The following is a 25,231-nucleotide window of genomic DNA, read 5'->3' on the forward strand; positions in this document are numbered from 1 at the left end:
AAGCCGGAGGGCCCCCTTTTGCTCCAGATCCTGCAGCTGGGGTGTGGGGAGAGAGAACAGGGGAATGTTGGCTCCTGCTGATGTTCCAGTCTTACTGTGAAAGCCCCAGGATGCAGGATACAACATGTCTTTGTTACGTTGCTGACACAGCCCGGGGCTCTGGCTCTATGGTCCAAGCGTCGTTCGCAATAGATGTCCGTCATCAGAGTTGACCTGGACAGTGCTTTCTCTGGGCAGGGAGGCCGAGGTCATTTGTTGGTAAAAACTGAGATCGCCCCAGGTCAGTCTGAAGCTCCACATTTCTCAGTCCTCTAAGGTTTGCTTTTGGTCGGATCATCTGGGTTCCCCTACACGGTCTCAGCTCCAAAAGCATGCTACCCCCACACACAAAAAAGTAAAGTCAAATCAAACCTCCTGACCTAGCTTGGTAAAGAGGTTGAGGGGAACTGGTTTGGTGCCAAAAAGATGAGTGCTGGGTGAAACCAATCAGATTCATTCTTCCCAGCATCCTTGAAGCCTCCAGGTGAGACCAGAAATCCCAAGGAGATTTGCAGCTTGCTCGGACACTGGGAAAGTTCTGCAGCTGGGCGCATTCCAGAAATATTTGGGGAAATGAGCACAGTGAGGCCTATTTTGGGCAAGCATGCAGAAAGCATGCTTCCTTCCCTTGCTAAAAATAAAGGACCTTTCACCCAAATTGGGTTGCTGTTCTCACACTGGAAAATCTGGGACCAGAGAAGAAGCCTTGGCCAGCCCCTGTCCCAGTCAGAGCCCTGCAGGAAAGACTGAGCTATGGCTACCCCCACATATTGCTTTCTATGGGCACCACTTAGCAGGCTCACACAAATGGGTTTGGGGGATACTTTGAGATAACTGCAAATCTCAAGCTGCACTGCCCCCTGCCCACCAGACGTAAAGGAGTTCTGCAATATGTTGGCTTCCCTTCTCCTCCCTCCCCCGCCCTCCAGGATTTCAAAATGGGAATAGGAGCTCCAGTTCCAAAGTACCTGTTTATGGAGCATTCATCCTGTTGTGCTTGTTCAGCACTTACGTAGATGTTAGACAATGTCTACTGTCCAGTTTTTATGGAGCATTCAGTTCATCCCAATTTGCTTCCACTGTGGTCATACATGTTCCCGTGACTCAGTCGTTCATCCCACACTTTTCTGTGCATTTCCCTGTCATTTTCCTAGCCACAAAAGTCTACTTTTTAAAAAAAGGGAGGGGATTTGTTGTGCTATGATGAAAGAGCCCTTTAATCCACTCTATTTGTGCACATTTAAATTTCCCGACGTGCAATTGAATCTCTCTTGCAAAATGCTAACAGTGTGGAATCCTTGATTTTGACTAGCAGCAGCTCACCAGGGGCGTAGTTATAAGAACATAAGAAGAGTCCTGGTGGATCAGTCCAGAGGCCCATCTAATCCGGCCTCCTCACAGTGACCAGACGGATGCCTGTTATGGGAAGCCTGCAAGCAGGATCAGAGCACAGCAGCACTCTCACCATTTGTGATTTCGGGCAACTGGCAGTCAGAGACACACTGCCTCCAACAGTGGAGATAGATCATAGCCATCATGGCTCCTAGTTGGACCTTTTCCCTGTTACCTGCTATTGAAATGCCAGGGTGGCATATTTGCATCCCACTATCTCAGACTGATGGAGAGGGACAGCGCTGAACGCACCAATAACATGGAACGAGGTACAGTTGGGTCTCCCAAACAGAGGTAAATTGCCTCTGAGCTTATCTCAGCTCACAGTCCTTGATAGCCTGATGCACCCAATGTATTTATCATCATAACTTCCTGCGGAGCTGAATTACATAAGATAATGAAGCACTCAGTCACTTCCTTTGTGTCCATCTTGGGGATGCCAACAATTCATTTCTTTTGACAATAGCGAGTTATACTACTTTTATGTGAGAGAAAGATAATTGTTTATCTCTGTGCTTTTCTCCTCATCGCTCATAATGATTTTAGAAATGACTTTTCAAACCTCTTGCCAATCTGAAAAAGATGCTTGCTTCAGAACTCCTCACCCTCCCTGTATCACTTGGGCTGGGACCTCTTCAGCCTCCCTGAGGTGCCCAAACTTCTTTCCTAGAAGCAGATTGAATTATTGCTGACTCCATGTTTCAATTTGATCTGTTTTCCTAAGCGGAGATGTTTATCCAGTGCCTAAGTGAATCCACAGATCAATGGCTGGCCTAGCTGTGCTCTGCAAGGGGAGGAACACTCTCCAGAGCCAAACTCAGCTTCTGCTTTTTGTCTCCAGCATCTGATAATTGGGAGGTATAGTCCTCCTGAACATGGAGGATCCATCGTTAGCTAGCATGGTAAATATATGCAGATATGCACCAGTCCTCCATGAATCTGTTGACACATCTTGGCTTCTATCCAGCATCTAACAAGGGCTCTTATGCTAACAAGCGGGCAAGTTTTAATGTTGCACATTGAATGTTTCATGTCCTAATGTTTTCAGAATGTGTTGCACATGAGCACCAAATCCAGTTTAATTGCCTCACTTGAATTTGCAGGTATGTGATTGAATCCCACCCATAAAATAGTGAAAGTCTGGGAGTAGCCTTGGCTTCCAGACCACTCAACTCCTCTGGATGTGCTCCAGTTTGCCAATGTCCTTCTTAACATGAGGCATCCCAGAACTGGACAAAGTACTCCAGATTCCACCTGACCAGCTAAGAAAAGAGAAGAACTAGTACTTCTTGTGATCTGAACACTTTCCTTCTGTCAATGCAGTCTTAAGATTGTGTTTGCTTTTTTAGCTGCAGCCTTGCACTGCTGGCTGATGATCACCTCATGATCAACACAAAGACACCTAGACCCTTCTCTTTAAGATAATAGTCTGACTAGAAATCATGCAGACCCCCAGATTGTTTTTGTTATTTTGACTGTGAGCTTCCCTGAACTTTTTAAGAAAGGTGGCACAGATTAAAACAAAACAAACAAATAAGGGCCCCTCCACATGGGTGCTTTTTTGCAACATACCACTGATGTAATAATAGCACATTAGTGGTAGATTTATACTGGACTGTCCACACATCTTTCTGCTTTGTTAGTTGCTCTGTTGCACTTTCCCAATGTTATCACAATTGTTGCTGTCTGGAGGGGCACTCTTGCGCGATAGTGCAACAAAAGTGGGAGAAAACATAAACGGAAACATGTGTATTATCAAATGTTACAGGATTTCAGCAGCAAGTTACACAACATACACTGATCAGAAACAAAACAGTATGCGCACCCTAAAACATTTGAAGGTGCAAACAGTATTGAAAGCAGGATTATGTATAATCACCCCAAATACCATCATGTGCACCAATAATCATGAATGCTCACTGAAAAGGACATCTGGAGGGTCCCTAAATATTTATTTTTATTTATTTAGTTGCATTTCTAAACCGCCCTATAGCTAGCAGCTCCCAGGGCGGTGTACAACATGATAAAACCACAATATTTAAAATACAGCAAGTGTGTATTGCGCAGACAATATAAATATTATATAAACAAAGTGAAAGAAAACTAAAAAAAATAAGATTAAAAGCTTAAATACTTTAAAATGCCTGGGTGAAGAGGTGGATTTTTATCTGGCACCGAAAAGATGACAGAGAAGGCGCCAGGCGTATCTCATCTGGGAGGGCATTCCATAATTCGGGGGCCACCACCGAAAAGGCCCTAGATCTTGTTACTGTTCTCCGGGCCTCTGTATAGGTTGGGACCCGGAGAAGGGCCTTAGACGTCGAGCGGAGTGAATGGGTAGGAACATAGCAGGAGAGGCGTTCCATCAGATATTGCGGTCCAGTGCCGTTAAGGGCTTTATAGGTAAGGACCAACACTTTGGCCCGGAAACATATTGGAAGCCAGTGCAGTTGGGCCAGAATAGGTGTTATGTGGTCGAATTTCTTCGTCCCAGTAAGAACTCTGGCCGCAGCATTCTGCACTAGCTGAAGTTTCCGAATCGTTTTCAAAGGTAACCCTATGTAGAGAGCATTACAGTAATCCAATCTAGAGGTTACCAGAGCGTGAATAACTGATGCTAGGTTCTCCCTGTCCAGATAGGGTCGTAGTTGGGCTACCAGCCGAAGCTGGTAGAACGCATTTCGTGCCACCGAGGCTACCTGGGCCTCAAGTGACAGAAGCGGATCTAATAAGATCCCCAAACTACAGACCTGTTCCTTTAGGGGGAGTGTAACCCCATCTAGGACAGGTCTGACATCAACCATCTGAGCAGAGGGCCCCCCAACTAACAGCAACTCAGTCTTGTCAGGATTGAGCTTCAGTTTGTTTGCTCTCATCCAGTCCATTATCGTGGCCAGGCAGCGGTTCAGTACAGCAACAGCCTCACCTGAAGAAGATGAAAAGGAGAAATAGAGCTGCGTATCATCAGCATATTGCTGGAAACGCACTCCATAACTCCTGATGACCTCACCCAGCGGCTTCATATAGATATTAAAAAGCATGGGGGACAGAACTGAGCCCTGCGGGACCCCATACTGGAGCACCCAGGGACTCGAGTAGTGTTCCCCAAGCATCACCTTCTGGAGACGATTCTCAAGATAGGAGCACAGCCACTGCCAAGCAGTGCCTCCAACTCCTAACTCCGCGAGTCGCCCCAGAAGGATACTATGGTCGATGGTATCAAAAGCCGCCGAGAGATCAAGGAGAACCAACAGAGTTACACTCCCTCTGTCTTTCTCCCTACAGAGGTCATCATACAGGGCGACCAAGGCTGTTTCTGTACCAAACCCCGGCCGAAAGCCGGATTGAAATGGATCCAGATAATCAGTTTCATCCAAGAGGGCCTGGAGTTGGCGAGCGACCACGCGCTCTAGAACCTTGCCCAGAAATGGAACATTTGCTGCCGGCCTATAGTTGTTAAAGTTATCAGGGTCCAAGGAGGACTTTTTTAGGAGCGGTCGCACTACCGCCTGTTTCAGGCAAGGTGGGACCACTCCCTCTCGTAACGAGGCATTAATTACCTCCTTGGCCCAGCCGGCCGTTCCATTTCTGCTAGCTTTTATTAGCCACGAGGGGCAAGGGTCCAGAGCGGAAGTAGTCGCCTGTATCTGTCCAAGCACCTTGTCCACATCCTCGAGCTGTACCAACTGAAACTCATCCAATAAAACAGGACAAGACTGTGTTCTGGACACCTCATTAGATTCAACTGTTACAATATTGGAGTCAAGGTCCCGACGGATGTTTATGATCTTGTCTTGGAAGTGCCTCGCAAACTCATTACAGCGGGCTATTGATGGTAATATTGCGTCCGGAGAACCAGAGTTTAAAAGTCTCCGGACAACCTTATAAAGTTCCGCTGGGCGGTTACAAAATGACTGAATGGAGGTAGCGAAGTATCGCTTCTTCGCCATCCTCACCGCCTTCACATAGCGTTTCGTGGAGGCCTTCACAAGTGCATAATTACAGCCGGGGGGGGGGGAAATCACCTTCTCAGTCCAACAACCCTCAAGACACCTAAACAATATTTTTTAAAAATCAGACTTAATCTAGATGGATGGAAAAACTGGCCTATGGCTGTCCGAAGCTCCTCTGTCTCCATTTTCCCAACCTAGGAGGTCTCTGTGGCCTTAGCCCAGGCACACAGAAGCTAACCCACATGTTTGCATACATGGGCTGTTTTGCAAATGACTTTGACTCCTTGCCTTAAACCTAGCGGCTCAGCTGCTTTATGTCTGGCTGCATACAGCCTCATTAACTTTTGCCGGGGATGGGGAAACCACTTCATTTATAGATAAAAGGGAGATGTGGGGAAGAGAGGCCACAGATCACAGGGAATCCATCTCAGCAGTCCATCCTCCTAGGGGCTAGCAGGCAAAACTGACAGCGAAAATTTCCATCCTTGTTAGAGTTGTTGCCTGATTTTAAGCCCCCCCCCAATGGCACTCAGCTGAGAATCAGCCAGACAAAGGAAACAGATGAGGTGGGAGAAAGAGAGGGGCTTTGGGAGATAAATCAGTCCTTGATGAGCTCTCATCAAAGAGAGCTCTTTCTTTTTCAATAACATGTAGAGATGAGGCTGAGATCAAGAGATGGAAAGAGACTTCTCCAAGGCTACTGTTGGCATCTCCTTATATCTGTATAGTCTCAGGTCTCTGTGGAAGATGCCAGTTTGCCGACACAACCAAGGAAGTATTGCAGACTCTCTAGCAAGGCATTCCTCACAGTCTTGATGCTGAAAAGTAACTGGCATGAAAATAAGTAAAGTTTAAGGAAAGCTATGTTATGTATGATATTACTTTACATGACATTATCATTATATTTTTAACCCATACTTCATCCTAGAGCAGGTTAACATTCAATTTAAATATGCAAAACACAGAAATATGAAACAGTGCCAATAAGAAGCAATATTTATGCATCCTACAATCAGTTTAAAACACCAATGGAGTCAAACACAGCAACTTTTTGGAACCAGCAATCCATTTCTGGCATCCCACAAACACCAAGGCAAACAGATAGGTCTTGACCTGGTGCTGAAATGCCAACAGCATTGGCACCAGTCATACATCCAGGGGGAGGGCATTTCACAGTTGGGGTGCCAACACAGAGAAGGCCCTAGCCTGGGTCTCCATAAGATGTAGCTCTGGTGGTACTAAGCCCCCGCCTCCCCAGATCTAAGAAAATAGTAATGCTGATACAAGTGGAGGCAGGTTTGCAGAAGAAAGTGCAGCATTGGTGGCCACTTAGGGTGTGCAAGGTGTGCAGTGCACAAGAGTCCACAGCCAGAAAAGCCAGAAATCTTTTAAACTAAAATTATCATCTACAACAATGGTGTTGTACACAGTAGTTATATGATAGTTATATGATAGTTTCAGGCTGTTTATATTTTTTCTCCAACAGTAATGCACCGTGCCAATTGCCACATCTATTAATATTACATATAAAGATGCATCTCTAGCAGGGGGTGGAGATTCCCTGCCACATTCCCTTCTAGGAAACTTTCCGAGGGCCACATGCCAGCTGTAGGCGGGGCCAGAGGCAAAAGTGGGCGGAGCAGCTCATGTCAATTTTATCTTCGTAGAGCAGGCTAGTTTCTACACACACTCACATACCCTGTTCGTCCTCCACCTGGACAAACAAGAGGCATCAGAGTTCAAGGACACATAATTCCAGCCAGGAAAAAACACTTAGGTAGAGTGTAAACCAGGTGAGGGGTGTGGCCTGGGAAATGTTCCGAGGGCCAGACAGAAAGTCCTGAAGGGCCGCATTTGGCCCAGGCCTGAGGCTTCTCATCCCTGATCTATGTAAGCTGTATGTGCTGCCGTCGATTCCAACTTACGGCGACCCCATGAATAGGGCTTTCATGAGGCTGAGAGGCAGTGGCTGGCCCAAGGTCACCCAGTGAGCTTCATGGCTCTGTGGGGATTCAAACCCTGGTCTCCCAGGCCATAGTCCAACATTTTTAACTGTCTTTAGAAGTTTTAATGGTATTACTTTAGTAGTGACAAGTTTCCCACCCTGGGCTCCTTTGGAGAAAGGGTGACGATATAACAACAACGATAACAATAATATACACACTGAAGATACGTACTTTATATTTAATTAAGTTTCTTCTTCTCATAATAACATTCCATCTCTGATCAAAAGGCACATAACTGGATACAGCTCTCTAGTAGAATTTGCTTGGGAGGGAGGGAAGCCCAGTAAGTTTTTTGCACAAGGGCCCGCAGCAAAGTGTAGCTGCCACAGAAGCACCGATGTCAATACCGACCCCAGAATAGCTGCATTGTACCATTCATGTAGTTTATGTCTTTCTCTGTGTTTAAACAGTCAGGCAATGAGTAAACCGCACAGGCCCTGAGCAAACCAACAATGCAGCAGGCTCCTAGGGAACACAGCACATTTCTCTGGTGTGTGGAACCTCATAATGAGTTTTAACAAGTGGAGAGGCCTGTGAGGCTCTTATGGGGGCTTGAGAAATGCCTCCCTCTCCCCATGGCCATGGATTGAAGAGCCACGCTGGTGATTCGCGTGCATCATCATCACGAGTGCCTCGGGTGCCATCCTGACTGCCCCTTCTTCTCACTGAGGGATGGGACAGTCATGACTGAGCAACAGAAGTGACCTCAGTCCACAGTGAGCCTCATTATCAGCTCTTCTGTCCTCCCTCTCTGTCACCACCACAACTTGAGCAAGTCATTTGTTCCCCACCATGGTAAGAATTTGGCAGTATCAGAGTTATATGAACAGCGGCAATCTGTTCCTGCCTCTCTGTTGATTCAATTCCTTCCTCCTTGTTGCTCTGGGCTAATGTATCTGTTTCACATGTTATGCTCACATTAAGATGTTATATTAGGTCTCCTGAAGTTCTTCCTTGCTCCTTCCACACTTTCAAGAACAGAGAAAGTCACTGGCAGTGGTTACCTGCACCAGCTATTGTCAGCCTGGTGCCTTTCAGATGCTTTGGATAAGCACTCCCATCAGTCCCAGCCAGCACAGCTGATGTGAGTGCTTTTCCAAAACATCTGGAGGGCACCATGTTGGTGAAAGCTAGGCTGCATTCCCCATTGCTCTTAGATGATCACAGCAAACAGGACAGAAGCAATGGCCATGTCCCGTAGGCGTCTATGGATGCAGCAGACAATCAGCTGTGTGGCCAAACACTGGTCAAAATAGGTGAATGGGTTTTTATTGACAGTGGGCATCCGCATTTTACTCATATAATCACTTAATTATATTTATATTTATTTTGTAAACTGCTTAGAGATTTTTTAAATACATATATTAAGCTGCCTATACATTGATGGATTGGACTGATTTAAATAAACAAATGACTAAAATGGTACTTACATGCTTTATTGGTGCTGATGGTGGGCATATGGTGTATGCAACTTTGAAAGGAACAATTTATACTGGGAAAATAATACAGGGTAAGGGGTGAACCCCCTACCACTACCACAGCACTAATCAGATTCTGTTGTGTCCCTCCTCCTTAGTTTTCACTTTTTTAGAAAAAACAACGGGAGATCCTAATCGGGTATACCCGGCCCTCGATAACGCCTTCCACATTCCCCCCTAATTGAGTATATCCTGCATCTTGTCCAGTTGCGAACTGTCCCCCCACTTGGAATAATAAGGTGGAAAGCTATGGGAAGTCCAAGCAGGGGCTCTCATGGAGCGATGGGATGGATTTGTTCCTTCAGTGTCACTTGGTGTGGTCATGAGCAGTTGCCAAATCAGATAACAGCACAATGTTTTGAAGCTCTTGTTACAGGCCCTTGTTCCCACCAGTTTTAAAAAGATTTGCAAAAGACAATTCCACTGAGACTGGAACTTTTTAGGCTAGTTTATAAATAGTGGGTGATTTGCAAGTGTGTGTGTGTGTGTGTGTGTGAGAGAGAGAGAGAGAGAGAGAGAGAGAGAGAATCTATCTGCATGAGATCTACACTCCATTCCCCACTAGTTTAAGCATCTCCACAATCTGGTTTCCAGCTGGACAGGAAAGAGGAATGTGTTGGGAAATCAATTTATCGAATGAGTGGAAGGAGGAAACTTTGCCTCCAGATTAGCCTTATGGAGGCCACATTTCACACAGGATTTAAGTGTGTAGATAGCAATAGCTGCCTACCAGGTGGCAATAAAGGCAACAAAGAAAGATTTCTTTGCTGCCTCTATTGCATCCGCAGAGTGCTGTCCCAGGAAGCTGTTCCAGGTGGTCCGAAGCCTGGTCGGTCCAGTCGCTCAGGAACCCTTGGAGCATTTAAAGACTTCCTGTGACAAATTGGCAAGGCACTTTGCTGATAAAGTCGAACATCTGAAGAACTCGATTCCGTACGCTGTGGATGCAGTAGAGGATCCAGAGTTAACCAGTTGCAATCCGGTTCAGTGGGATCGGTTCCGGCCTCTTCCTTCTGAGGATGTGGACAAGGTACTTTCAACGGTGAAGCCTACCACCTGTCTGATTGATCCTTGCCCATCATGGTTCCTTATGAACTGCAAGGAGAAATTGGGCGAAGGGATCAGGGCGGTGGTAAATGCATCCTTGAAGGAGGGTGTAATGCCACCGGCCCTCAAGGAGGCAATTATAAAACCCATTCTAAAAAAGTCCTCCTTGGATCCCCAAGTTTTGAACAACTTTTGCCCCATTTCGAATTTGCCATTTTTGGGCAAGATCATTGAGCGAGTGGTGGCTAACCAGTTGTCAGCACACTTGGATGAAACGGATTATTTAGATCCATACCAATCGGGTTTCAGAACTGGGCATGGTACTGAAACAGCCTTGGTCGCTCTGGTAGATGATATGAGGAGGGCACTAGACAGGGGAGAATCCACCTTTCTTGTCCTCCTAGATCTCTCAGCGGCTTTTGATACCGTCGACCACGGCATCCTGTTAGATCGCCTGGAGGGATTAGGAATAGGAGGCACTGTTTTACAGTGGTTCCGTTCCTTTCTCTCTGACAGGCATCAACAGGTAGCATTGGGAGATGAGGTTTCAGACCCTTGGCCCCTCACTTGTGGAGTACCACAGGGTTCTATCCTCTCTCCCATGCTATTTAACATCTATGTAAAACCGCTGGGAGCTATCATCAGGGGTTTTGGGCTGCGATGTCACCAATATGCTGATGACACGCAGCTCTATCTCTCCTTTAAATCTTCACCGGAGTTGGCTGTAGAGACCTTGTCCAAGTACCTGGAATCCGTGAGTGGGTGGATGGGAAGAAACAGGCTGAAGCTCAATCCTGATAAGACCGAGGTGCTACTTGTGGGTGACAGGGGAAGGTTGGGTGTTGCTGACCTGAATCTTAATGGGGTAAAATTGCCCCTGAAGGATCAGGTCCGCAGCCTCGGGGTTGTTCTTGATTCCAAGCTGTCCATGGAGACTCAGATTTCGGCAGTGAGCCGGGCAGCTTGGTATCAACTACACCTCATACGGAGGTTGAAACCCTACCTTCCTATTCATCAGCTCCCACTGGTGGTACATGCCCTGGTTACCTCTCGTTTAGACTACTGCAATGCACTCTACGTGGGGTTACCCTTGAAAATGGTCCGGAAACTACAACTGGTGCAGAATGCTTACAAACAGCCGCCGCCGTGATCACATCACGCCGGTGTTATTTCATCTACATTGGCTTCCAGTTGTTTTCCGGGCCCAATTCAAGGTGTTGGTCTTAACCTTTAAATCCCTATACGGTCTCGGCCCAGTTTACCTGAAGGAGCACCTCCAGTACCATCAACTAAGCCGCCCGACCAGATCAGCCACACAGGGCCTTCTCTCCGTCCCACCAACGAAAACAGCTAGGCTGGTGGGGACTAGAGAGAGGGCATTCTCAGTGGCGGCCCCCACTCTCTGGAACTCCCTCCCGTTCGATCTTCGCCATGCCCCTTCCCTAGATACATTTCGCCGAGCCTTAAAAACATGGCTCTTTGGACAGGCCTTTGGGGTCCCCGGGGTGGGCTAATTTCTTTATATTGTTTTAAAATCGTCTATTGATGGCCCTGTACTGCCGCTTTTAAAAATGGTTATTGTTGACTGCGCTGTATTTTATTATGTATTGTATTATTATGTATTGTTGAATTTAATGTTGTACGTTGCCTAGAGTGGTTTCGGCCAGATAGGCGACACAAAAATTAAATTTATTATTATTATTATTATTATTATTATTAGATCCCTCCAATTTGTCAGAACTGGGCAGCTTTATGTGTGAACCAACCTACATTTCACAGAGGATCTAAGTGTGTAGATCCCGCTGATTTGTTGTGGTGACTAGGCAGCTAGCTGTATGTGTGAAGAACCAAACCCGAAATTGGCTGCAGTGATGTTGGGTGATTTGACAGACCCTTCAGTGGTGTTAAGATCTGAACGAGCTCATTCACACATGCAAGACATTGCTAGATGTTTACAACCACTGAGTCAGAGCTTGGAAGTAATTTGTTACAAAAAAAGAATTACTTGTAATTCATTACTATTTTTTTGAGGAACGAGTGGGTAATTCCTTTACATTTTGATTGTAATAGAACAAGGAGTAATTTTATTAATTTTGTGGAGTAATTGTAATCTTTTCAGCATTACTTTTGGGCATTACTTGAGGGGGGAAGCAGGGGAAATCTTCTGCTCCTCTGATTTGTGGATGAAAATCATGTGCCTCAAACTGGGCTTCTGTGCAGCATTGCTCTTCCCTCATGCTCTGTGGGTGGGGAGGAGGTGAAGAGGGAGGAGTTGGAGAGCGAGATGGGGGTGGAGTGGGGAAAACAATTGTTTAAAAAAATGAATGGTGGTAGAGAAGAATGGAGTGGAGGGAGAAAGAAACCGGAGGGCAAGAACATGGATAAAAGAGGAGAAGGAGGCAGCAGCAGAATGGAGATAAAGAACTGTGGAGGTGAAATATGAAAACATGTGTATGTGTGTGCGAATACTGTATTTGCACTTGGCACACAAAGTGGCCTGCACCACCCTCTCTGGCTACTGTGCTACATTTGCAGTATTTTAACTTTTTTGCATCTCAGGGAAAAATGTTTGCTTGAGTGAGTGCCTCTTAGCTGGTGGAAGGGCCGGGTCCGGGAGGTGGTTAAGTGAGAGAGATTATGCTTGCTGGCTGGGGGGAGGGGTTGCACTTGGTTTGATGTGCAGAGATCTGAGTAGTGGCCTCTGCCTCCCTCCCCACCTCCCTTACCAGCGGAGAGACCACCATTGCTATCATGGATAAAAAGAATTTTTCTACTACTTCTGTATGTATATGTTTATTTTTAATGTTGTTTTAGGCTACTTAGATGTGCAGCAGCCAAGGCCAGCACCTTGTAAGCATTTTTCTAAGTAACTGAAATGTAGTTGTAGTGATTACTTTTGAGAAAAAGTAATCAGTTACTTTCAGAGCAATTGTTATTGTAACTGTAATTACTGCTTTTGGGGGCCATGTAATTGTAACTGTAATTTATTACTACTTTTTAAAAGTAATATTCCAAGCTCTGCACTGAGTGAGGAACATGTATGAATCAGCCTAATTGGCATGTGTGAATCAGCTTTTTTGTGTCATATTTACAACTGGATTTTTTTTCCTGGCCAGGAAAGTTTGGACATATCTAGCGCTGAAAACCTCCTAAACTAGCATCCTTTCCTTCCCACCAGAAATGCTTCTGCAGTAGGATGTCATGTTTTCCTTTTGCCTCTGGAACATCATACGAAGAGTCCTTTTATCAGGTCAGACAATTTCTCCATCTAGATCAGCAGACTGGCAGGGGCAGTTCAAGGTATGCTTCCCACCACCGGCTTACTTGATCCTTTTAAGTGGAGATGCCAAGGTCCAAAGGCTGCCTCTTTCTTATCAAGGCTGCAAGGGGCAGTTTCCCAATGTCCAGCTCAAATAGGGAGAGAAATCTCCATGGAGAGAAGTAACCTCCAGGCCTGGAAATATAGCCCTATCATCATCATCACTGTTTATTTGTATGCCGTCTTTCCATAACAATTTATGCACAAGGCGGCTCACAACATGAACAGAAAAAAAGTTACACAACTCACTGTAAGAAATAAATTCAAATGGTCAATAAGTTAAAAACATCATAAAAACATACAATTCCTAATAAAATCCAACAATAAAATACAAAGCATAATCCCAGTAACAGCAAAACAAAAAACCGACCAACAGAAATTAAACTTTTACCCAAACAGAAGCCCCTAAACAACACCCCACAGTCAAGGTGGTCTCTGGCATCTATGCCAGCCCTATGAGGAGAGACTGAAAGGACTGGGCATGTTTAGCCTTGAGAAGAGAAGACTGAGGGGAGATATGATAGCACTCTTCAAGTACATGAAAGGTTGCCACACAGAGGAAGGCCGGGATCTCTTCCCAGAGTGCAGGTCACGGAATAATGGGCTCAAGTTGCAGGAAGCCAGATTTTGAGTGGACATCAGGAAAAACCTCCTAACTGTTGGAGCTGTACGACAATGGAACCAATGACCTAGGGAGGTGGTGGCCTCTCCAACACTGGAGGCATTCAAGGGGCAGCTGGACAGCCACCTGTCGGGGATGCTTTGATTTGGATTCCTGCATTGAGCAGCGGTGTGGACTCGATGGCCTTATAGGCCCCTTCCAACTCTATGATTCTATGAATTCCTGCCAACAGCAGTGTTGAGTGTCAGCTGCACTACTGTTGAGGAAATTAATACCAGCAGAGTGGAAGATGATCAATATGTGGTTTGATCTACAGCTAAACTCCTCGCTGGTCATTTCTGCCCCTTTGGAGTTTTCAATGGAGCAGCTACTCTTCCACTGAATTGGCTTGTCTGCTTCTTTTATCCACAAGACAACTTTCTGTGTACTCACGCAGGAGCTGGGCTAGTCAGGGGCTCAAGGTCCAGACTGGTCCAAAGGATAACAACCTGTATACTGTCTAACAGATAAGGATGGGAGAATCTGACCATTTTGGTTTCTCAGTTTCTCATTTTGCCAGTCTTAAGTTCAGTTCTCCACATTGCCATATCAGTTTGCATTTTAAAACAAAAAGTAATGAAAATTCACCAGCATTTTAGAGCAAATCTCTCCTAATATATGCATTTGTGTGCAATTTTGCCTAAGGTACACATTTTTGCAAAACTATTTCCCCCAATATAACTTATTTCTATATGTTGTTTTCACTCATATATGCATTTATATGAACACTTTAGTATGTGCATTTTTTGTACATGTTACTTTGCTGGAGAGTTGCACTGCAGAAACGAGTGCAAATTTCAAAGGATGGCTATATTTTGGTTTTCAGATTATTTCAGAAAGTGCAAATTAGGTAGCTTTACCTTTAACTGCAAACTAAATCAAGTTTCTCCCCCCAACCCTACTAATAATTTATAACCTCAGTTTGATCCACTTTCCTGCCTGCGTAAGCGATGGTATGCTTCCCCTATTTTCCCCTGCAATTTGGGACAGGGATGCCTAACTTGTGGTCTTATAGTAACTCCATTCATTCCTGACCATTGGTCATGCTTGGGTGGAGCTGATGGGAGCTGATGGGAGCTGGAGTCCAACGTCTGGGGGACACCAGGAGGGTGAACACTGCTTTAAGCTGTCCCAAGATTTTCTTGCTTCTTTAAAAAAGGGGTTTGTTAGCTTATCTTGTTGCTTCTTACACAGCAAGAGCCGGCTAATGATTCGGTGTGGATAAACATCATTCCTCTTGGCCCTACTGTTCTCCCTTAGGAAATTTCCACATAGCTGCTATCTCAGCAGCAGATCACCGCACACACACACACACACACATGGACGGACGGACAGTTGTTTAAGGGATGTGTGCATGTGGGTGTGTTCTGAAAGGGTGAATTTCTGTCCCCTGACTCCCCTCTCAAACAGCAAATGACTTCTTTCTGATGTGTGATAACATTTTGCTGGGGCTCAGTTCTGGCTCCTAAAAGCAACAGATAAGACCCTAGTACATGTTGCCTTAATAGTCTGCATATATCTGATTTAAAACAACAATGGTTTCTTTAATTTGCTTGAGGCTGCAGTATTTGGGTTTTCACATAGCTTGGTCTTTATTTTAGCAAAGACTGGAGTAATAGAAAGCAAGGAAGGCAAGGAGAGGAGGGGGAAGACTGGAAAGGAAGAGAAGGGGACGGAGGCTCTTCCTTAGCAGTCACTTGGCTGCAAGAAAGGAAGTGATGAGACCAGACCACAGGGTCCACTCTGGCTCTGAGAGACCAACACCAGTTGGCTCCTCCTGTCCCTGAATCTTTTCATTCAAGATGCTCAGTAAAAGAATTTTGTGACTTTAAGAACTGGCACCTGAGTTTGCTCACTTTCTTCTGCCCTCCTTCTTTGTCCTTTTGGGTTCTGTCTTCTCAGTTGTAAGCCTAAGGTATCAGGAACTACCTTGTTTGTTACTGATTTTATCTAGGCACCTTAAAATGCTTCAGATAATTTTACAAAAAGCAGACGCCTATCAGGCTTCTCTATTGTCCCTTCCCATTTCAATGTATTGTTTACATCACAGGCCATAATAATGTTGACAAAAACACTCCACGGCTTAACACATTTTTAAACTATTTCCTGACAGCTTGAGGTATAGGGACTTGGAATATTTTTTGTTAAAGATGATATTCTGAGAAAGCCTGATTATGCATCTGCTGTAATATATGTCTTGTTTAAAAAAACCACCAGTCTTTTGTTCTTTCTCCAGTGTCCTTGGTATTTTTCCTCTAAAGATGCCTGGCTGGTTCCTCATTACTGGAGATCCAAAAGCAAGTGGCTGTTTTGTAAACTTTAAGAAAACATTCCCTGCTCCTACACTTTCTTCTGCTGATACTAATGTTTTGTTTCTATTGCCATATGTATATTGGTTGTAAGCCAGCCTCTCCAAGCCCTCCAGCTGTTTTGGACTACATTCCCCATCATCCTTGGCCACTGATTAGACTGTCTAGGACTGATTGGAGTTGGAATCCAACAACTTCTGGAGGGCACCATGTTGGGTAAGGCTGGAGACGGAAGGAGCACCTTCCCATAGGAACACAGAAAGCTAGGAGATGCCAGGAATTGAACCTGGGGCTTTCTGCCTGCAAAACAGATGCTCTTCCACTGAATTTGTTTGTCTTCTTGGCAACCATGCCCCCCCCACAAAACTTCCCTGCCTTCCAAGCTGCTAACCCCCCTAGATTCTAAGTGAATATTCTCTCTTGTAAATTCTCACCAGAAATCCTACAACTGGGTAGAACAACCATGGGAAGAAAAAAACAGCCACCAGGAAAAGCATCAATTGCATCCTCTGCGTGGAACCACAACCCGCTGAAGCTATGTGTAATGATGTTTGCCACCCTGGGCTCCTTTGGAAGGAAGGGTAGAAGAGACATTTCATAAATTAATAAATAAACGTAGTAGTAATAATGATGTCTAACTTGCCAAAGCTATAATACTGGAAGATCTTGTTTCAAATCTCACTCCTGCCATGAATTCATGGGACGTCCTTAAGTATGCCACTTGTCTCTCAGTGAGCATTTACACACTTTGAAAGTACATTCAAAGCACCTCTCCCCCCATTAAAAAAAAAAGAATCCTGGGAATTGTATCTCTGTGAGGGGTAAACTACAGTTCCCAGAATTCTTTGAAAGAACTAGAATGTGCTTTGAAGGTATGGCCTGTAAGCAGCCTCAGACTACGCGCGTTCCATCACCCACCTTGTTTAATTTGGGGACAATAATACCAACCTAATTTACAGGATTGTTGCCTAAGATCATATCTGCAAAGCACTCTGAACGCTCTTGTTAAGTATTTATTATTATTGATTGTAAATTGCTTTTGAGTGTTGTGAACAGAAAAGCCGCTCATTCATAATAAATGTTAACACTGCTACCACCAGCTCTGGTGTACTTTTCAAAATTCTTAATCAGCATTTTCCCAGCTTGCTTTGGAAACCCACACAGCTCTCATATCCCACAGCGGAGAATTCCAGGGTGAGGGAGTTGCTTGGTTTAAGCTTTGCCTCCTTGGCTGGACTTCATGAAGAGAATCATAGTGGCTGTGGCTGCCGGAGACACCACACTGATCTGGTCTGGCTGGATTCCAGTTGTGCTTCAAAGGGGACTTTCCTTTGCAGAAATGATTGCTGAAATGTAACCCCCAGCGGCCATAATTCAGAATACAGATATGGAACCCACTTCACCAGAGGATAAGCATAAAATCCAGAGATGGAAAATGCCAACTGCAGATACAGCAGAAGAGTATCCGAGATAAGCCTGGCCCCCATTTTGTTCTGCCCAGCACTGAGGACCTCACCCATTTAGACTGGTATCTTAGAAAATGGTATCCTGAGTACATATAAGGTACTAAATTTGGGGAGAATATGGAGTGTTTCCATTGCTTCTGGAAGGCTAGCAAGCCTTCCCTTCAACTCTGTCACGTAGCTGGGAACTGAAGCTGAGATAATGATTTGCCGGAGGCCACCCAGTGACTCTAGATGGGGTTCATACCAAGTTTCTCCAGCTCCAGAGCCACAAGGTTCTCTCTATGACATGTAAACCCAGAAAACATAAACAGAACAAACCAGAGGGACACTCAAGTGTTCTCTCTCTTTTAATTACTCAAAAAGAACAGCGGGCAGAACTGATTTTGTGAAAAGGGTTTCTTTTAATTTGCAAACCATCATTTACAGAGTGCAAAGCGTAGACTTTGCCATGACCACATAAGCAAACCAAAAAGCTCCTCCAGAGGCAGCGTGAAGAGCCATGGCCAGTGATTTGTGTGAGGAGGGACTGGCACAGGTGCTGGCTAAAAAAAGGCAATTGCACATCTTCTCCATCTTGCTATAAAATAACACCCAGAAAGACGATGAGAGTGGGCAGCACTTTGAACAAGGCACAAATCAGGAGTGAGCAGTTAGCTCCATAGGATGGTAGGCAGTCGCTCCATAGGACAGTAGCTCCATAGGACAGTAAAACCATGCATCTCTCCTCCTACTCAATTCTCTGTCTACCCTCTCCTCTGCCACCAAAATTGCAAAACATGCAATTAACTCTCAGTGCTACAAATCTAACTGCTTAGAAAGGCTGGAATAAAATTTCTGACGCAGATATTGGAGGGAAGGGCAGAGGAGAGAGAATAACGTATTATTCTAAACTAGGTTGCTCTCCTTGCACAATTTCTTTCGATCCTCAGTACCGATCAGTGCATGTAAACGCTGGTCTACACATGCAGACAAACTAGACAGCAGAGCGGCTTGTACCGATTCGGGCTGTGTACACACCATAATTTAAAGCATATGATTTCCCCCAAAGAATCCTGAGAATTGTAGTTTACCCTTCACAGAGCTACAGTTCCCAGCACCATTAACAAACTATAGTTCCCATGTTTTGCGGGGGAGCAGTGGGATCCTGTGCTTTAAATGTATGATCTGTACACAGCCTCAGATTGAAGGTGGGGAGGATCACATTACTGAAGGCTCCCTAAACAAAAAAGAGATATCTTTACAAGTAGAAAACTTAACAAAAGAATAAAGAGCATGATGGCCCAGAACCTCCCTCTAATATGCTACTTTGTCTTTAACTTATAGAAAGTTGTTCTTTTTTATGTTGAGAAGCATTACAAACATAGCATCTTCCACCTGCAATTGGAAGTTGTACAGTTTGTTCCACCACCTCAAAATTGTAACACATGTTGAATGTCTAGCTCCAACCTGTAGTGCCACAACTCATTATATAACACACACAAGCACACTTGAGTTTGTAAGCATTTTGACCTGCCACCATTAAGGCACTCAGTTTAGCATCTGCTCAAATCCATTCTTCATCTCCAAACCTTTGCCTCTGAGAGGTGCCTTGGTTCTCCCTCAAGTCCAGGGAACTCAGTAAGGGCTTAGAATGAAAAGAAAATTAAAAAACAAAATGCAGAGAATTTTTCCAAGTAAATAAAATAAAATAAAAACAAAGCAGAATTTGCAAGGATTTTAACAATCTGTTTTTTTTAAAAAAAAGAAACTGCAGATGAGAAACGTAAATGGCTATTCTGATTTGGCAAAAACCCCTCGAAAAAAATCCAACATTTGGACTAAGTGTCATCAAATCTCGCTTTTAAGTCTTAGCATCTGCCTTAGCAGGCAATGTGGTGTCACAAGATAGGAACTCTCATTTTCAGAACTGGAAAGTCCCCTTTGAGATTCCAGTCTCCACTCTCATTTTGCAAAGTGAAGTTTAGCCCCTGGAGCACTTGGGGTGAGAGTTGCACAACCTCCCCAAAGAACATCAAACAATGTCATAAAGGGCGAGAGCTCCTGAATGCACTGCTCAAGACTGCCACAAAGTGTGCTGCATAATGTCACAATAGTAAAACTTGCAGCACCCTGACCTTTCAGCTGTGGACCTCATCCGTAACCAAGAGTTCTTTACTAGGAAATAAGCTCTATGAAAACAACAGGGCTTACTTCCAAACAAACATGTTTAGGACTTGGGTGCCAGACACATTCTAATGCTATTAAAGCTACTGTGTGAAGGACATTGATATTGTGCACATTTATACAACCAGGACCAAGCCATGTTATGCCATAGCTTCAACAAGGCTGCAAAAATCTATCTCTGGCCCAGGTGCAGAGATCCATTTATGACTATAACAGCTATAAATGATTTAGTTAACTCAAAAGAATGCCACAAAAATAAAAATTGTCAGGATTTCATGCCTCCCAGCTTTCTTTTTCCAATTCAAACAATCAAGAAACCAGGAGAGTTCAACCACCACCTGTCCTCCTCCCCATTTTAAACACAGGAGAGTTGTAGGTTGACAGCAGCTTTCACTGGGCTCACTTGTTTTTTTGGATTTGCTCCCATTGCCTGTTTGCCAAGAAGTGATGCTATGGGCGTTTTCTGACTGGCTCTAGAAAAAAAGTGAGCTCAAAGGTTATTTTTATGCCCAGTGCAACAGTCAGACAAACCACTCTAGCCCATGTCCCACCTAGGTACAATTCATAGATTTCCTTCTACAAAGGATGCCACTTGCTCCTGGGACAGGCTTCAGGACTTAAACTATGGAATCTAGAGTCTAGCTTTCTTAATGAGGTCACCACCCTGCTCAAATGCAACCCAGACAAGGAGCCATAAAAAGCTTTAACACTGCTGTTTCAGTCCACATCAGAGACTTAGCAGGACCTGGAGACAAACCACACAGTCTCCAATGCTGTTGATAGAGCATTATCACTTGTTAAGACTATATTTGATAACATCAGCTTCCACCAACCTAACCCCAAAGGGTGAAATTCAGTTGTGCAATAAAGCTGGAATGTCATCGTTTTGCATAGGTGGCCTGTGTAAGTTACATGCCAACAGATACAACAAGAAGCTCGCTAGTAGACTACTGTGAGTGGTATCTCTGTGCTCTACATTTGGTGTCCAGCTTCCCTTTCTTATGGATCTGAAGTCCTGAAACAAATGAACACAGAAAACCTGGAGGGGGGAAATGAACAGTGTTGTCACTGTTCTTTTGAAATTGTACGTTAAAAAGATAATCAGTGGGCACTGGGATGTAGCACAGTGGCCAAGTTTCTTGAAAGAAAAACTGTGCTGCGATGTGTTTATAAGTGCAAGCTAAGTTAATGTACCTTCCTGCGAATAGCACCAGTCAGAATTCTACAGATCAGGGCTTGGAAGTATGGACTTTCCTACTACAGGATGCCCAAGTGCATATTAAGCTAACTAGACAATGTTCTCAAGAGAACCATGAAATTGGCTCACTAGTCAGTTTCAGGTAGCTGCAGGCTCACAACTAAGGACATGTCCTCTAGAACAGAAGTGGGAAACTTATGGCCCCCAGGATGTTATTGGACTCCAACTTCCATTAATCCAGCTAGCATGGCTAATAGTCAGAAATAACAGGAGTGGTAGTTCAGGAAGATCCAAAGAGTGAAAGGTTCCCTGCCCCTGCTCTAGAAGAAAATGCTGGAGTGAAAATACCCTTTCATACCCCCAATAATATAATAATAGAAGCAACATTGTCCTCATCTTTTTTTCAAATGTTTCCCAAACAAGCCTGCTACGGAATTCTTTGCTGTAGACACTAATTCATGGGAACCCCAAATGCCTAGAATTTCAGCACCTGCTCTCTTTGCAACAGGTAGTTCCTTACCAGAAAACTACATTTATTACTTGTTAGCCTTTGGCAGACAGGTTATCAGAGGTTTTTTCAAGCCCCACTTTTGAATATTCAAACATGATGGCTTAACACCTTTAGCAACAGTAACGTTTCAGACTATTACAGTGATCAGCTACTGTTCTTTTTGATGGTAGCAACAAGAAAATGAAAATACATGTGCATAGAAACTATCCATAGTATTTTCCAAGTTTCACTGATTGCAATAGTTCTTTGAAAACAAAAAGGGTAGCCATTGCTGATACCAATAATCAGCGTTAAGCTGCTGTCCACCAGCTGCCATAGAAAGCAGGGGGTACAAATGCCAGCAGCCCCATGTGCTTTGGCTAACGCACATGGAAAGCTTAATGGAATGTGCATAAAGCTCACAGATAGACATTGAGAGTCTGCAGGATCATCTGCCGGCAGAGTGGGCAATTGCGCTGGTATATGGCCTGCTGCAGCAAGATTTCAGTGCATTCTTGGCAGAGACAAAGGTGCCGACAAGGAAGTAGCAAGACTGTCTTTGTTTGGTCCTGGCAGATGACACATTTCTTCCGTTCTTCTTGTTCTTTGAGAAGAAGCCATGGGTCATTGTCCTCCTCCAGAGAATTGAGCTGCTCTTTTGTTGGAGGTTTGGTATAGGATGTGCTTGGTCCTTCACCGTAATGCTGTGAGTGCTGCCCTGTCAGCAGGCTCCGTTGTGCAGTTGATCCCAGATCATCTTCTGTTCTGTGATGGTCCCTGCTGCCACGGCCTGCTGGCTGCCATGTTTGGCGGGCACGGGCTATAGCCTGCTGATTGGTCACAGGCAGCCCTTGTCTTCTTGGATGAGCTGCTCCCAGAGGAACTGGCCCTGGAACTACAACAGCTCCACCTGGCCTTTCCTGGTTGCCCTCAATTGGGACTGGTTGCTCTTGTTCTACGTGGTGGTTTGCTTCCCTGCCACCTCTGTTCCAGCTGGCCATCTGGAGACTCCAGTCAGCCAGCCTGCGCCAAGCTTGCGAGCTCAAGACCATCTCCAGCGACAAGAGCATGATCTGATAGAGGCGGTGCATGTCCCTGATTAGGCGTTGGTAAGAAGGCATGGTGTTCAAATAACCAGACACTTGGCTTGCCAGTGTCCACGTTAGTTGAGGGTTGAGGATAAAGATGCTGGTAACAACAATGACAGACAGCAACATCAAGCCATAAAGGTTGAGGAAGAAAACATTAAGCAGCAGCTTGCTCACAGAGGCCAGTAGATCAAATGCCAGCTGGCAAGGAGTCCACAGGAGGATAGCCATAGCAATGGCACTGCTCGACAGCCGTGCAACAAAGGCAGCAAAAATGTCAGTGACTCTCAGAAAGGGTCCAATAACAGTTTCCCACAGGGTCAGCCCCAGGGAAAAAAGGTTCTGGGTCCCAATGAGACAGATGTTGATGATGCTGTTGACGAAGTAAGCCACGAGGCTCATGGCGATGGCACACACTTCACACACTTGCCTTAGAAGTGACTGGCCGGACCCAACTAGATTCCAGAAACCTCGGTGCATAATTTCTTTGCTTCTCAGTGTCAGGTGAGTAAATAGGTGGCCCACTACTTTCAAGCTCTCCATGCTGGAGAAGAAGCCCCGCAGCATGCTGACGATGGTGTGCAGAGAACCCAGAGTCAAATAATACAAAATCTCAGCAATGCATAGCAACGATAACACAATCCCATTCCAGCAGTGGATCGCACAAGCTACAAAGTTATTGGGCAGGTTGTAAACAAATGCAATGAGCCAGAGCAGGACAGACACCAGGGAAGAAACGAGGAAGAAGTGGACATCCAGCAAGACAACCAGGAGATCCACAATCATTCCTATGCCATTGAAAACCAGGACGACTAGATCCATAGCGGAGTTCCAAATGGAAAGTTGCCAAAGAAAAGAGTAATTGGGTTGAAATGGATTTGATTGGCACTGAAGGGAGTTGCGCCGTTTGCCAAATGACTGTTGTAAGGAGAGGCCCCAAATCTTAGGGATGAATTTTAATGTATTTTATATATTTATTAAATAACAGACTGCTTTGGCATCAAACTGGAAAATGCATTGAAGACGGATGTCTATACTCCCTTGTCCTTGAGGCTTGATGCCTTGTTCTCAATCTACCAGGAAGGCCTAATTTGGAAGTGGGGTGATTTAGTTACCCCTCTCTCCACTTGGAAGACTTGAGAATTTATTCAAGCAAGCGTAGTCCCTAAATCACGGTCCTTGACTTCCCTTCCTACTCTCACTTCAAATTATTGAGATTCAAGCAAGTAACCCCATAAGTCACAGGTGAGAACTTCATTCTTCCTGCTGAGAAGTGTTTTGTTCAGGGATTGTGCTGATATCGAAAGGGGAAGTGAGGAGAGTGCTTTTAGCTACATGAGAAGAGGGGGAGCAAGCCTAGACACAAAAAGAGAAAAGGCCTCAGTCAGGGGGAGCCGGGACTCCTATCAGTCCACTCCACTGTGGCAAAAAAAATATGAAATCAAGGAGCTTTTTGGGTTGCACTGGAACCCACTGGAGAGGGAGCACTCAGTAGACGGGAGAGGCAAGTTAGGACACGTCCCTTGGTGTAGCAGGAATGCCTCTGGAGGATGGGGGAGAGGATGGAAGGTTCCAGTGGAATCCCCTCCCCCGGGGGGGGCTCCTTGAGAAAGGTCTCTGAGGTCAACTTAGGGCAGTGGAACACAGTCCAATGGGGGGGTCATTCCATACTCCCCTCCCCCCAGGAGGTCCGAGTCAGCTCCTCGCCTTGACAGCCGTTGCTACCATCTTGTTCCCACTTCTCTCGCCTGCAACGGGCAGACTAAGGAAGTGGGGGGGAAAGGCGATCAGTCCCGTTACACCTCGCAATCGCTCCCACTCGCAGCTGCACCTGACGTTCTTTCCTCCTCTCTAATGGGCGCCGCCATCTTGGTAGGCGGGGCCGCGGCTCCTCGTCCAATCAGAAGGGGGGAACCGGACGGACGTTTAACTACCCAGCGTGTGTTTTGCTCGCCGATGTTTAATTTTTTTTTCCGCCTCCGCATCGCGATTGGGCAGTTTTGAAAAACGCCACTGGACGGTTGAGGAGGGGGTGAGGCTCTCACGAGGCGGTTGACGCTGAAGCCCCGCCCCACGAAAAGCCTAGCAGTTAATAGGTCACGTGATTCAGGAGGGGGCTAACTGCCTGCCTGCCTGCCTGCCTGCGAAGGGTGGGGATAGAGGTTTATTATTATTACTGTATTATGAAGAAGAGGCTTTTCCCGCCTTTTCTGTTGAGGGGATTTGCCCCTCCTTCTTTGAAAGGGTGGGCGAGTGTGTACAAAAGATTCCAGTCATTTTAATCTGAGGCGCCATTTCTCAGTTCTGTGAGGAGAGAAGCCAAGAACACAGTAGTGCACCCTAGGAAGGAGCGTTTTTTTTCCTCCTGGGGAGATTTTGTTTGTTAGTTACAAAATGAAGAAGGAATTCTCTCATATGTTTAATAATTTTGTTGAAGGATTTTTAACCTTTATTTTTTATTGTGGGAACATCTTGCCCCACCAGATGTTGTGGGACTACCACTCCCCCTCCGCAGCCCCAGCGAGCGTGGTCAATGGCCAGAGAGGGTGGGAGCTGCCGGTGGCTCCCATCTTGAGGGCCCTTTTTACCTATTCTTTTCCTGTCCTCAAGTGTGGGGAAATG

At 45.3% G+C, this 25,231-nt stretch overlaps 1 protein-coding gene across 1 annotated transcript; it reads right to left on the reverse strand.

Moving 5' to 3' along the window:
* Positions 1–18,048: 18,048 nt before the first annotated feature.
* On the reverse strand, positions 18,049–24,558 carry RNF26 (ring finger protein 26). The gene has a single exon (XM_061593008.1). The coding sequence runs from the start codon at positions 23,429–23,431 to the stop codon at positions 21,941–21,943; it is 1,491 nt and encodes a 496-aa protein (XP_061448992.1). The 5' UTR covers positions 23,432–24,558; the 3' UTR covers positions 18,049–21,940.
* Positions 24,559–25,231: the final 673 nt, after the last annotated feature.

Source organism: Rhineura floridana, chromosome 12 (genome assembly GCF_030035675.1).
Source record: "Rhineura floridana isolate rRhiFlo1 chromosome 12, rRhiFlo1.hap2, whole genome shotgun sequence".
Taxonomy (NCBI): Eukaryota; Metazoa; Chordata; class Lepidosauria; order Squamata; family Rhineuridae; genus Rhineura; species Rhineura floridana.

What these genes read in the sequence shown, in the direction of transcription:
- RNF26 (XM_061593008.1), bottom strand. Translation starts at nt 23,431, where the DNA reads ATGGATCTAGTCGTCCTGGTTTTCAATGGCATAGGAATGATTGTGGAT.